The sequence below is a fragment of the Notothenia rossii genome (assembly GCF_949606895.1).
Source record: "Notothenia rossii genome assembly, chromosome: 2".
Classification (NCBI taxonomy): Eukaryota; Metazoa; Chordata; class Actinopteri; order Perciformes; family Nototheniidae; genus Notothenia; species Notothenia rossii.
Window position 1 is genome coordinate 10,614,468 of NC_136904.1, and position 15,036 is coordinate 10,629,503.

General features: G+C 40.3%; 2 protein-coding genes across 2 annotated transcripts in view; one reads left to right on the top strand and one right to left on the bottom strand.

Moving 5' to 3' along the window:
- Positions 1 to 15,036, top strand: part of myo5aa (myosin VAa) — a 424,551-nt gene that overhangs the window by 62,633 nt on the left and 346,882 nt on the right. The window lies entirely within an intron of this gene.
- unc13c (unc-13 homolog C (C. elegans)) overlaps positions 1 to 15,036 on the bottom strand; it is a 120,283-nt gene that overhangs the window by 55,850 nt on the left and 49,397 nt on the right. Inside the window, exons 13-16 of the mRNA XM_079663674.1 lie at positions 14,909 to 15,036; positions 14,379 to 14,447; positions 2,204 to 2,293; positions 655 to 783 (exon numbers count right to left, since the gene is read on the bottom strand). The exon at positions 14,909 to 15,036 is cut by the window's right edge and continues 29 nt beyond it. Coding sequence (XP_079519800.1) covers positions 655 to 783; positions 2,204 to 2,293; positions 14,379 to 14,447; positions 14,909 to 15,036 — 416 coding nt within the window. The remainder of the gene's footprint in view (positions 1 to 654; positions 784 to 2,203; positions 2,294 to 14,378; positions 14,448 to 14,908) is intronic.

The following is a 15,036-nucleotide window of genomic DNA, read 5'->3' on the forward strand; positions in this document are numbered from 1 at the left end:
ACAAGCGGCAACCAAGTCCAAGAGAATACTCATTGAGTATTGAGGTAAACCATTTTTTTTAATTTATTCGTGCATCATTACATCTGCAAGAGTTAGTGTAAAGAAATCAAAGCTCTAAATTAGCACAATAACTATCTATTGTTAGACAATTGATTTTCCCAGAAATCATTTTGATGAAATACATTATAGTCAGTTTGAGTCCACTTATATAATAAGTATATATTTTAAATTAGTACATTATTTTAAAGAGCAATATACTTCAACTTCTTAGAAACATTTAGATATTGGAATTTGGAATTCGTAAAAGACCCCACAATCAAAACAATAACTAAAATGGACTCAATCAAAATATGCAATGCCTAAGTTATATCATGCTAAGGAAATCCCTGCTGTCACTCTGGCATGATGCTGGCAAAATGTTGTTGACATTCGTATGTCAACAAGCAATCACGTAAACACCACGGGCAATATCGAAGTCAGCAACAATTATGAAAAGGCATATCCATATGTTGTTTAACAAGTCGTTAATGTCATTATTTTTCACAGGTCTAATGTCAAGATTTGGCAGTGAATCACCAAGCACAACTAGATACGTGGATGAGCCTGAATCAATTGATAAGCAGTGGAAGTGAAAATGATCTGAAAGCTGTTTACCTGGTCAAGGAGTTGGTTGTAGAGTTCATGACAGTTATCAAAAATGTATTTGTATGTAGAGTCCAGACACGCCTTCACACAGTCCTTCACCACCATGCTGGCTCTGGGTGGACTCTGGAGCTCTTGAACCTGCACACACACACACACACACACACACACACACGAGCAAATACACACACATGATTTAAATGTTTTTCAGTATCAAAGCAGATGATATTCAAATTACCCAGTAACTATAGATGATGTATGCAACCCATATCAATGACATTTACTGTCTTGAATACATTTTTATGTTCTTTCATCAGTGAAGTGATAAAGTAATTATATCAGATTACACGTACGTGAAACATTATCGCTTCCTTGTGGAAAAAGGGCAACCTTCTTACCTCCATTATGTATATCATAATTGACATGTGGCCAGGCATTTAGGTGTGTGTGCAGTATAGTCACACTGTAGCTCCGGTGTGTGAGCAGCTGTGCGTATACACGGTGAAGTTCAGCATGGCAGAGAGTGAAAGCATTGGTAACCTAAAGTGACAGATTTCATTCCTTTGCTCATAGCTGCCATCTTAGCTATGCCTCGGTGAACTAGCACTAACCCCCACTCCAGGCAAAAGAGAGCTGAATAGAGCCAAGCTCTTCCTATAGCAGTCAAGACGTAGTGTTGGGGGAGAGGGAGAGGGGCAGGAAACAGGAGAGAGCTGGAAGCGTTATGAACCAAGAGGCTTCCAGCAGTATGCAGGTCAACACACGTTACACAAACATGACCCCACCAGCCTGAAGTCAAGAAATTGTGAGAGGTTTCCAGGAATTATGATTTGGAATCGATTTGGCCTAAACGAAAGGTGCCTAAAATCAATCAGAGTTTATGTTTATGACTTCATTACGTCAGATTTCACAGCCATGACGAGGGCTGAAAGTGCCGTTTTCGCTTATTCAGGGGGCTGTGTTTCCCATACATTGATTTATTTGTGGCGGGCCGCCACAATTAAATATAGTCCGCCACAAATGGATCTCATAAAAAAAAAATATATATTATTATTATTATTATTATTATTTTATTTTTTTATTATTTTTATTTTTTTGGGGTTGTCTAATGGATAGTGAGGTGGGCTGATGATCGGAAGGTGGCGAGTTCAAATCCTGCGTGGAACACCACTACTAGTGTGCCCTTGAGCAAGGCACTTAGCCCTCGGTTACTCCAGGGAGAATGTCCCTGTAATTGGTCATTGTAAGTCGCTTTGGAATAAGGCGTCTGCTAAATGCCCAAATTGCAAATTGTAAATTATATTTTTGGGAGAATAAATCCCAAAGATCCTCAACAGTTTCACTCTTTAACAACGCAACACAGAGCAACAAGAACGTTGGGGGGGGGGATTTGATTCCACAAATATAATCAATTTCTGTGGGAAACCCGAGTCATTTCTGTGATAAAACATTACATCTTGAAAGATTATATTTTAATTGTGTGCTCCATCATTATTTATGATATTGTTTATGTTTCTTTCAATTTCTCTCTGCCTACACACGCTTCCCTACACACAGCTACCTTCATCCTGAAGAAGGTGATGCTGGTCAGCAGATCAACAGTGGACTTCAGATCTAGGAGACGCTCTGGGTTTCCTGCAGGGAAATTATCCTGTAGTGAGAAAACAGAAAAAGGAAATCAACACGAGGAGACATCTCGTTGAAAGCAGCCTTTTAACGTCACAAACCCCTTCACCCAACACATGACAGCGCTTAGCCCAAAACATTGAAATTGATTAGAGTGCAACGCCCAGTAATCACACCGAAATGACTGTCGGTCTAATCGTTTAGTGGACAAGGGAGGTCTCTGCTGATGAAATCCTCTATTTCGGGGCCATGAAGTCATCAGGCAGTGCAGAGCAGCGTGACGGGAGCGCATAAAGCTCTGACGTCCTGGATGGCCTCGCTGCCACATTATCCTACTTCTCCTTCTTTCTCATTGCTCAAATACATTTTTTACTCGTTGTCTACTACTCCTCTACCTTGTCAATAAATGCACAAAAGAGATTTAGGAAATAGAGCCGGATTCAGCAGCCTCAAGGCTTGACAGCACAGAAAAAAGGTCTGTCCGACATCACGGCTGATCAGCAGAAACAAAACTCGCCTGACATCGTTTGGACGTGAGCGGCATCTTACTGAGTTGATAAATGATTCAAGCTGACCACTTTACAAGAAGTGGAGTTTTGAAGAATAATTGCTCAACACAACCTGGACAGTGGTCTTAAAAAGAGCCAATGGAGGGGAACACATGAGGACGGGCTGTTAATGGACACGGAAGAGAGCTGGATACAGCACGGAGGCAGGACCACGTTGGCGCATGAAGCCAAAATGGACAGACTGTGGAGAATATATTTAATCGGATCTTCCGGTTATCTTCTGCATCTATGGACCCAGAGAGCTAAATCACTAGCATTTCCTTTTTTATTGCATGTCTAAAAACATATATATTTATAAAACGGACAAGTGAAATCAAGCAATCTGATTGGTTCGTAGCCGTGAAATACTGAGCGTATACCACGGGTAGAATTGTAAGTTACTTTTCACAACAAGTCAGTATCCCTCCGCGTCTGAGAAAAACAGTATACAGTTAGGCTGAAAAGCAAACTGCCTGCTTCGCGTCGGGCCGAACCACGCCCCTTAACTGTGATATAATGAGCATATACCACGGCCTGTCGTGAGCTATTGCTTAAATATATATGTGCGCCCTATGGCATCCAGCGATGGGCATGGAAGTTGAAATTCTACTTTTGGTCACATAAAGTGTCTTGTGCCTCTACAAAGGACTTTTTTGTAATGGACTGTCAGCCATCTACTTACAGTATATCTCTCTAAAGCCATGACTAATGAGAACAGTCTGGAGGTGAAAGAGTAGAGTAGTTCCCAAAGATGAACAGCCTCCAGGAAAACAACATTGACACACATTCTGCACGCACAAATGTGGAACAGTACCCGTTTTGTTTTCTTGCTTGTCTTTTAAAGCGGTTTGCATCATTGCCCTACATATCAGGCGGTGTGTGGCGCAGTGGGTTGTGAGTTGGTGTTCAGATCAGGTGGTCACAGGTTCAAACCCCACTGCAGTCAGCATGTCATTGTGTCCCCGAGACACTTCACCCCAAAGTGCTCCTGTGGGGATTGCCCACAGTATTGAGTATTTAAGTTGCTTTGGATAAAAGTGTTTAACAAGTGACATGTAATGTAATATTAACAATAACGTTGTTTGGGTATTTCATCATTTGTATCTCGCTGAAAGATTTTAAAATGTGATTTAAGAAGCTTGAGTGTCCTTTGTCATCCACTCAACAGCAGAATCCTCCGGGTAAAAGAAATCTTAAATTACAAGCAGAGAGAAAATTATTTTCTAGCAGCTGCGGCACCACCACCAGTCTTATTCACACACTGGGAGTTCCATCACTCACCTCCCTTCCTCTCTTTGCTGACACTGCACTTTCTCTCACAATAACCACACATACATGCAGCCTTCAGATCAAACTGAAGCCATCAGTCCCTTTGAAACATTGATTTTGTTTCTTCCCGCTGCAACCTTGAATGTTGCCTGAAATCACTCTGCTGGAACAGCTCCCACAACATGTGTTTGGTTTTCTGGTTAGGAACTGTGACTTTGAACTAAAGGAGGCAATTTGAGTTTTGCTCAAGAGACTACATTCTGACATGTAACCCATTAAGGCTTCTTTTTTATCCAAGTAATGTCAAACTAATCTTTGCTTCCTTGCTTCCAATAGAGGCATTAACACCTTTATCTATAGGGGAGGAAAATCACCCTTGAAGAGCTGAAATTGCACATAAAACTGCAATTTCACTGCTGCTATTCTGCTTTACAGAGATAGTTGAAGACTGGTCCATTAAGTCTACTTTGTCTTTAAATGAGAGGATTAATTTGAGTTGCACGTATAATACAATCTTATTTTAAAGCTGTATATTTAAAAAGAAAAGAAATTATTCAGTGTAGAATTAGAAATCTGTTCATTAGTGCATTTTGACATCAAAAGGTTATGTAGCTGTGTAATTATGATGATTGGAGTGAAGTAAAGTTAAGTGCTCATTGACGCTTATGTATGCTGCAAAGGAGGTAGGTGGGTTTTTCACACACCAAAGATGACTTCATACATAATATTATGGTCCCAGCATTCAATCTAATTTGATATTTGACATCCCATTTTGATTGCAGGTGGCAGAGGTGAATACAAATGTATTCCTATTTGACTAAATCTGTGTTAAGGGAGGAAGGAAATGCCATCTAAATGATAATCAAAGCTTCAGGGAATCAAGTTATGGATGTGTAAATAGCTTAAAAACAGCATGTACAATACTTCTTTTGATTCTGGAAAGCATTACTTACTTTGGAGAAAAAACGTAATACAGCTTCACACTGTTCCTGATATTAAAACAGTTCATCCAGTGCCAGGCTTTACAATACACAAAACACTTACACCTGCAAACACTATTTATTAACGCAGGGACAGTGGTGTGAATAACTTTGTATTCTTCCAACAGATGAATACAAATAAACCAGAAATTAGGAACTTTATCAGCAGAAAAACTAAGAAAAAGCGAAACAGATTTGTTGCCCGAGAGCAGTCAAGCATACTGAAAACAAAAGGCATCCATCTCTGAGCTGAAAGTAAAGACAACATCAGCACTGCCTTCAAAAGATGACAGAAAGTCCATTATGAGACGAGACGAGGAGGAGTGAGTAACGCTGATGAGATTTAAGTTCTTTGTCTTTGTTCTCGCTTACTTTGAAAACTATGGTGTGGTCGTTCACTGAGAACAAAACCCAAAAGCAGTGACACTGTACAACTCCATAATTATGTAAGAATATCATTGTTTTTTAAACCTTTGTACAGAGGCAGCATAAAGGCTCTATAAAAGGATTTGCTGGTCAAACACCATGCAGCAAGTGGAGCTCGTGCAGGAAATCATGTGGAAGGAGAGATCAAATGCAGTCATGCTCACTGGACCTCCAACTGCCACAGGAACACTGCACTGTCACCCTGCACTCTGCCATGCATCATGCATCATGGGCTAAGACATATGCTAATTTGTTTGGATTTTGAATCAAAATGCAGGTTATATCAATGAATTAGTAACATTTCATTTAAATAACCCAATATGACAAATTACACATTTATCTCAGGGTGATGTACAATGTGTAAAGCATACATGTCTCCCAGAGAAACAGCACAATTCATGGTGAAAATGTATTTATAATGTAAAAAATGTAATACTTATTGGGTATACATGGTATATTCTGACATTATCTTTAAGCTCCATTCAAAGTGGTTCAGGTTGGAATTGATTGAAACATCATATAATGCAGAAATTAGTAGTTTGAAATGCATGTATTAATATACAAATCTGCATTGAACAATGAATACCTGATTTTCTTTATTGTAATTGTAGGAGCAGAACTTCACATATTTGTGACTTTTTCTTTCCCTTTCATGATTAGTTTCTTCCTCCATCAGAGCTGGAGGTGTCTTATCGTCTGCTCTCTGTGAACAGTGATACTAGCTTAGCCGCGTTCACACCGGAGTACTTTTCCCACTTTAGTTCCGATATAGTTCCGAAATGTCGCGTTCACACCAAAAAGAGCCGGAACTAAAATTAGTTCACGAGAAACTTTTTAACCCCTTTTCCGTCCCTGCTAGAGAGCAGGGACTCTCATGCGGCTCTCTTGTGAGAAAAGAGCTATATTTTCTGATTGGCTGGGCGGATTGCAAACCACGCTCCGTAAAACTCAAAAAAAGTGTTGTGAAGCCACCATTTTATTAGCATTATTAGCATTAGCATTAGCCCAGCGCAGAAACGCAGAGAGACTAATTTATGGCAACAAAAAATAAAACATGGGAGCGGTGGAGATGAGGAGGTGTCGGCGTTCTGGCGATTTACTCGGAAGGCTCCAGTAGAAGCTGCTGTGAGTCCCAGCAGTTTCTACTGAAGCCAGTCCCCAACAACCGGGGACTTCCGGCCGGGGATTTTGGGCGGCAGTATACGCCGTGAAGTTGTTTGAGAGCTGCCAGTAAACCCAAAGCAGAAGAAGAAGAAGTGACGTCAGCAGCTTCATTTGCCTAATCCACCCCCAGGGACTTAGTTCATCAGAACTAAAGAGTTCATCAGAACTAAGTTTATCATGAACCTTTGTGGGAAAAGTACTGCGGTGTGAATGCGCCTCTTGTCTCTTACACTTGGCTTTTCACATCGTCTGTCATACATTTCAAGGGGTAAACTTTGGAATGATGCAGGTTTTTCTCTGCAGAGAAAAAGAAGATTAGCCAACAACTGTGGAGATCCAGCTTTGTTCTCTTTGAGTATTTTCTCAACAAAAAAAGCAAAAGGATAAGCTTTTCTGGCATTTGAGGATGACAGTCTGGTTGTATACTTATAGCAACCCTTGATATGTATAAGGGAATCTTGCTATAGAGCAACCTAGTTGAGATGATCCTAGAAGTATAATGTTGGTTCTTTATCAGCTCCATTAAAGGTGGGGTAGGTAAGTTTCAGAAACTGGCTCGAGTGCACTAAAATGTGAAAGTACACAGCTAAAAAGAATCCGCCCCTTCCTTCAGACTTCCTTACAGAGCACCTCCTCCGCGAGAGCAGGCTGCAGTAACGTTACATATCAGGCAAAGCTAAACACATCTAGGTTAGCAATACTACACAGCCAAAGCAACTCCGATATTGACTCTGGTTTGACTTCTCCTAGTTTCCACTTTCTTTTTGTTCTTAATTTGCTCCGTTACATTTTTTCTTTTGCGACCAGTAGACGATGTTGAACCTAACTGCCATGGTGAAAGTGGCCGCCTGTTGCTGGCGAGTCATTGAAGTACTGCTGCAATGCACGCCCAATGACGGCACGCCCCATGAGGGCACGAGATACATTTGTGCGTGCACGAGATGGAAGGCTGACAGACAGGGCGGCAACTGGCTAAACGGATTGGTTGTAGTTTTTACAGTATACTATTAAGGGTTCCACAGATGAATTTTTTTAATGGATTTTTTGTCAAAGCACTTAAGATATTCATTGCTATCGGGATGTTAAGAGCATTCCATGGAATATAACAAAAAGTGTATCTCGAGCCGGTTTCTGAAACTTACCTACCCCACATTTAACAGCTCAATGTAACTTAATATGACACATTGGAGAGCTAGAGCTATGGCATGGAACAAATATTAGATTTTTATTGCAGAAGCAGCAGGAACTACTGCACCATATAAAGCAACAAAGCAGGTTTGTGCATTAAGTTACATTTTCTCTATAGGCACAGCGTAATACTGCACAGAGTTTGATTTCTAAGACAATAGAGCACACATCCCAGGGGGTGCTAACTGAACCAACATCACTTTATATCAAACTGTCCAAACTAAGCCAATGGCCCAAATCCCTCGCAGCATGCTCGGAATACTGAGGGGTTTATGTCCGAGCTGGAGAAACGTGCAAATCCCATCTGGGACAGACCGGCTATACAAGGTGTCACTGTGTATCAGCGCAGTTCGAATAAAGTTTAAAGCGAAGAAATACATACGTAGCAAAATTGTAAAGTGGCAGCTGCACCCCGGTTCCATCTCTGCTGATTCAAGCGCCCTGTTTTACAAAAGCAAACTCAATCTCCCTCTGAATGACATTATAGGGAAATCCATACGGTGAGTAGCCATATCTGAATCTTATTACTGTCGGATAGTGGCAGAACGGCTCTGAGGGACGGCTGTAGAAAGTGGGAGAGAGTATGAACTAAGTAAAGGTTATGAAAAAAGAAATGTGTGTGTGTGTGTGTGTGTGTGTGTGTGTGTGTGTGTGTGTGTGTGTGTGTGTGTGTGTGTGTGTGTGTGTGTGTGTGTGTGTGTGTGTGTGTGTGTGTGTGTGTGTGTGTGTGTGTGTGTGTGTGTGTGTGTGTGTGGGAAACCATTGGTCTGTGGAAGGCTTGACAAGGCTGAGCAGCAGGGCAGCGGTGCTGGCAGGTGAAGCCAACGTGATATTCTGTGACTGCTCTCAGTGAACATGTCATCAACAGACAGCCATGCAATCTGAAAATAAAAGAGGCCATCTCTCCTCACTTAACCCGCTCCCACATTCTCTGTTTCCCACCCAACAGGCTTCCTGTCATCATTAGTTTTCTCCTCTTCTCTCTTCCCAAATAAATCCCTCTTTGCATCCAACTCTCTTCCTATTTGTCCAAATCGCATCTCCTCCAACTCACTGTCTCTGCTGATTTCATCTAACTCTGTTTTCTCCAAATGTATCCCTTCCTCACTATTTGCAACTCCATCTCAGTCTCCCTGAAGTCCTCTCTCTTGTTTCTCTTTCATGCATCACATGTTGTTGCTTTTCTCTCATGCTTTATTTCTTTGTCTTTGTAGACAGACATCAGACTCTGCTGTCATCAGGGTGTGTCTCTGTGATCACATGTGGCTTCACACAGCAAGCCGGGGCAAAGAACAGGGGAAATAAAGCAATCACCCACTCAAGGACATGTTGCCTTTTGTGCCAAATGAAACGGTGTGAGGGTCATATTTCAGTTAAAGTTCACAATGGTAAGCCACCAGCTGGGGAGAGAGGTGTGTGGGTGTGGGTGTGTGTGTGTGTGTGTGTGTGTGTGTGTGTGTGTGTGTGTGTGTGTGTGTGTGTGTGTGTGTGTGTGTGTGTGTGTGTGTGTGTGTGTGTGTGTGTGTGTGTGTGTGTGTGTGTGTGTGTGTGTGTGTGTGTGTGTGTGTGTGTGTGTGTGTGTGTGTGTGTGTGTGTGTGTGTGTGTGATGACTAATAGGCTTAGCTCTCCTGGGATTGCTCTGGGGGATTGTGTACTGTATGTCAGGATTTCAATCTGCTTGAGAACAATACAGCGAACCCTTTATTGGCCTGGGAGATAAATTCCAGTCTCTTCAATGTACCTTTCTTCCAGAGGAGGATATTTGATTCATATGTTTGATTGACACCTTTTGTCATTTGTTTCAGGTTAGGGAGGGGGACAAAGTGATTTGATATGACTCTTTTATCTATTCTTATTGCTTTTAATATTGTATTTATTTCAATTGAAGTGAAAATAGGCACATGTTTGGCTTTACCTTCTCATTATGAAGTACATCTGGCAGGCACATTGCTTTATAATGATGAAATAGCAGAGATTAGAAGGAGGGACTCACTGTGCATAGCCAAAGAGAGAAAGAGACCCCATGTTGTTCACAGAAGGGCTTTTTGCAAGAGTAGTTTGCAATTACTCAAGCAGCATGCATGGGAATTATTTATAATATGATATGTGTTAATGTATTCAATTGTCTTGATAGTCTGAAAATGCACCAAAGTTGTTGCAAAGTAGGATCTGAATGTCTTTGCAACAACTGCGCTAACAATTATATTACTTGGAAAATTTACGTTTGAAGTTTGACAGTTTTCTATTTGCCACTTTAATATAGCTTTTTAAGTATATTGTATTTCAGCGAACACATTTTTTACACAAAATATAATTATCTTATTTTAAAAATAAGTCAAGCAGGTACAGTTTGTCTTCCACGGAACCGACAACAAAAAAAAATGGCAGAGTTCGTAGACACAGACACCATGTAGCCTGCTGATGCTTCAAATGTATTGATATGATTTCTGCATATCATGTATTTCTGCCTGCCATGTATATAAATGTTATGTTCATAAATGTTGTATGTGACAGGACTACGGATGGAAATTAGCTCAAAGCTAACATCCGGCTCATTTACATTTGAAAGCATTATTTTGTTTGAAATGTTCATTAATGTGCATTGTCCCGGTTCAAATAAACGAATAATGAAAAAGAAATGGTGACAGTCAACCGTTTACATCAAAGGCGGCTTTACCAGGTCAACCAGAAGATTCTCCATACACAGCAGCGCAGTGGAGCTTGCTAACAGACCTCGCCTGTTGCTCATCATTCAGGGACAATCACCCAACTCAGCGGGGGATAAAACGCCACCACTAAAGTGTATATAGAAGAAGTATTTACCCAGCATGGTTGACAAAATACAAAGACTTAAAAGAAATGACTGTACCAAAGATATAACAAACTGTTATATATGCGAACTGCTTGAAAGAGACTTTCACAAAGGTTTGTTGCAGAGCTATTTTATAGAACTGCATTCACTTGTTTATATAACTTTATTATGCAATTTGCCTTTTTTTATGTGGATAAATGACCCTAATAATTATGTCTAAAAATGATAAACAGCTTCTGGCTATTCTTTGCTTCATTGCAGCAGAAGCTTATAGAGTTTAGCAGTTCCTCCCTCTCTCCACTCCCTCGGTGCACCACCTTGCTTTTGCTGCAGTATGTATGGTCTTGTAGCTAGCAGTTAATGATGGAGCCTATGACTGCAGCATAGCCATCACACTATATAGTATGTCTCTATAAAACAAAGCAGAAGAAAGACAAAATAGTCTTTTAATTAATGTAGAACAGGAACAGGATTTCTGTTTTTCATATTGGTTATAGCCAAAAACATATCAATGTGTGTAGGTGCTGTTGGCTACAAATACAAATGTGGAGTACATATCCTAGTTTACAGATGTTTACAAGGTGGCGAATGCTCCCAATCCATAAACCAACATAGCATAAAGAGTGCTGGACACTAACAACAGGGGCTATTTATTAGACCTTGAGGATCAGCATTCCCTGAGCTGCTGATGGATCCCTTGACACTGTAGGCTTTTTCGTGTCCTCAGAAATAGATGTTCAGCCCTTATTAAAAAAGCTAAAGCTGATCACTATCTGAGCTTAACCACTGATTGTTTTAATGACCATTCTAAGTTCTGGAAAACAATTAAATCACTTCAGAACAAGAAGGTTTCTAGTTTCCCACAAAAACTGAAGGTCAGTGATTCTTTTATTTCAGATTCAGATGGTATGTCTAATGCTTTCAATGCTCACTTCAAAAAGGCTGGTCACATTTTTGATCAGCAAAGTCATGACCGTACTCACAGCCCTAGTCAAGAGATGAGCTCCCCTGTTTTTGATTTTGCTTCTTTCTCGGTCTCTGAAGTCTTACAGGGTTTGCACTCAATTGATCCTAAAAAGTTTGCCGGGCCTGACGGCCTCGACCCATTCTTTTTAAAAATTGCAGCTCAGATTATAGCACAACCAGTAACTGATATTTTTTATCTCTTCCTGTCCACTCACACACTGCCAGCTCTGTGGAAGCAAGCTCTGGTATCGCCACTCTTGAAAGCTGGTGATCCCACTGAGTTAAATAATTATCGTCCTATCTCAAATCTTTCTGTGTTATCAAAGATTCTTTAGTCCCTAGTTTCTACTCAGCTAAAACTTTTTTTAAATTCACACAACATCCTTAACCCTATGCAATCTGGATTCAGATCAAAGCACAGTACTGTGACTGCCAGTCTGAAAGTCTTAGATGATATCAAGGCTGCTTTGGATAACAAATCTGTTTGTGTTGCATTGTTTATTGACCTAGCCAAAGCATTTGATACTGTAGATCACCATATTATGTCTAATGTTATGTTGGTGTCTCGTTTAGGTCATAACGCCATTTGCTGGTTTCAGAGTTATCTAACCGACCGTACTCAATGCGCCAGGTTGGTTAGCACTGTCTCTGACCCTGTCACCTTGGAGAAGGGCGTTCCACAGGGCTCTATTTTGGGGCCTTTGCTCTTTTTATTGTATGTAAACAATATTTGTAATCAGATGCAATTTTCTACCTATCATATGTATGCTGATGACACTATTGTATATTCATGAGCTCCTTCTCTGGATATGGCCGTTTCCAATTTAAAATCTGATTTTATCACGCTGCAGCATGCACTTCTTGATTCCAAACTGCTTTTGAACAGTAAGAAAACCAAAGCAATGCTTTTTGCTCCCAAGTCAGCGTCCTCTTGCCTCTCCATTGACACCCTTGATGGCGTCTCTGTTGAGTTTGTTGATACCTACAAATATCTTGGCTTTTGGTTGGACAGTAATCTGAACTTCAAACACCATATCGAAGTTCTAACAAAGAAATTGAAATTCACTCTTGGTTTCCTTTACAGACTTAAATGTTGTTTTTCAACTTCATCCCGTAAAAGGTTGGTCTCTGGCTTATTCCTGTCCCAGCTGGACTACGGTGACACCATTTATAGATTTGCCTGTCCCACTGTCTTGGCCAAACTTGACCCACTCTACCATGCTGCACTGCGTTATTTATCAAATGCAACCTATAGGACTCATCATTGCACACTGTATAGCCTAACTGGATGGTCCTCACTCACTATGCGTAGGATGCAGCATTGGTTTTTATTCATGTATAAAGCCATTTTAGGAAATCTTCCACTCTACATATGTGCCAGATTTGCTCCAGTTTGTGACTTTTACAACCTCAGATCCAGTGCCTGGATACGGTTCCAGGTTCCTGCTGTGCGGACTGAGGCTGGAAAAAGGAGTCTCTTTTATTATGGTCCTTGGTCTTGGAATGACCTTCAATCACGCCTCAAACTGACGGCACTTGTCTTTATAGCCTGTTTTAAATTGAAGTTGTCAGAAGTCCTTACCACCAGAAGGTAAGGACTGGGATAAGAACACTTATTCTCCAGTAATAAGTAGTGCCTTTCTTACTGTCCTAATGTGCACAATGTAGTAACTGCTTTTTTCGTCTTTTGTTTTCTTAGTTATGTTCTCTGTATTTTATATGTTTGTGTTATGTGTTATGTGTAACGTTGCTGCCTTCTTGGCCAGGTCAGCATTGTAAATGAGATTTTATCTCTGGTTATATAAAGGTTATATCTGGTTAAATAAAATAAAAAAAATAAAAAGGCTGATCATCGATATGTATGTGCCTTGCAAAATCACTTTATAGTCATAGATCAATCCATTAATAATTAATTAATTAATTAAAAACTATAAACAATGGTTTCAGTAATTGTTTGGTTATTCTTGAATAAGAATGTGTAACACGATGTCTGGGTATTTTTCTGTAATTACTGTTTTTTCAAATCACCCAAATCGCTAATCTTCCTTCATCATCGCAGCTTAAAACCACAAAGTATTCCAAGCCATATACTAAGCCTATGGTGATAATATTATGAACCCATATGTGAGTCATGTGACATTATCAAATGTCATTCTTTGTATAAGACCATCACATCTCTTATGACATTTACCTCTTCTTAAACCGGATATTTAGTACTAAAGGCATTTGCATGCGTCATGTGTGACTAAATTGTAGAATTCATATACAGTAAGGCAAGCATGCATTAAAATGCTCACTGAACTGAGCACAAGAAAGAAAAGGAGATCCAGTCAATAATCACGTTTGGAGGGGAACGGGCACACATTTGGCTTTTAGAACAAATGGTAAATGGATTGCTGCTCCAAGCCAGATATAGTAAGCACACAGTGTGCTGTAAACAGAGTTGAATTAACCTTGAAGCCTATCAAATCAATCAGGTAGCAGACACTTCAGCACTTCTGTCAAAAGTCCAGTCACTTTTAAAGGATGTTAATTATAAACACCCATGCTAAATGGCTGCCTGGATTTTTACAGCTAAGGTGAATTGCATCTCTGTGTGAAAGATAGGGAAGAAATGGTCATGTATTTTAAATACTGTCAGTGTAGTCTCTAAGTCAATGTAAAACATCCAACCTTAAAAAAGTATGATTATTTTTGAATTGACAAAATTCACAGAAACAAACACCATTCCAAACAAACAAGGAGTCCTTACGTACCCGATATTTGGAGAGGTCGATCCTCAGTGAGTTATGCAGCTGGTCCAATAATTTGACAAATTTCTCCCTCTGTCAGGATGAAAAATATCATAATTCAGTCACCACACCTAAAGCACTCTACAGTCTACAAATTGACAACACTGCGTGGTCGGTAGCTTTGCTGTGCTTGCAGTGATTCATTTTTACGTCCTGGAACAAAATGTAGGGGTTTAGCTATATATATTGCCTGACTCGGCTTCCTGCCTGGAAATATTATTTAATGCCCAACAACATTAGCTTATTAAAATTCCAATCTGAAGCACTGGCAAATTTCTGCACGACTTGCTGTAGACAAATAACTCTAAATGAGAAGCATGATAACAAGTATTGACGGCAAGAGTTCAATATGAGGCTATAACACAGCAGTAGAGGTTACTTAAGTCCAACTGGAGACCACAGAGCTCATATTTTCATTTAGCACTTTTTTACTATACATCACTGCAGGCATGTCAGTGGATGTCAGACTAAAAGACAATAATAGGTGCACTTACCCCAAAGTTAGAGGCAGCAAATCGGTCCGATGCGGAGGCAGTGGTTGTGGTGGTGGTGGTGGTGTGGGCGAAGTAAGCGTTGATATTAGCGAGCAGGTTGCTCATCACTGCTGGCACACCGGGACACA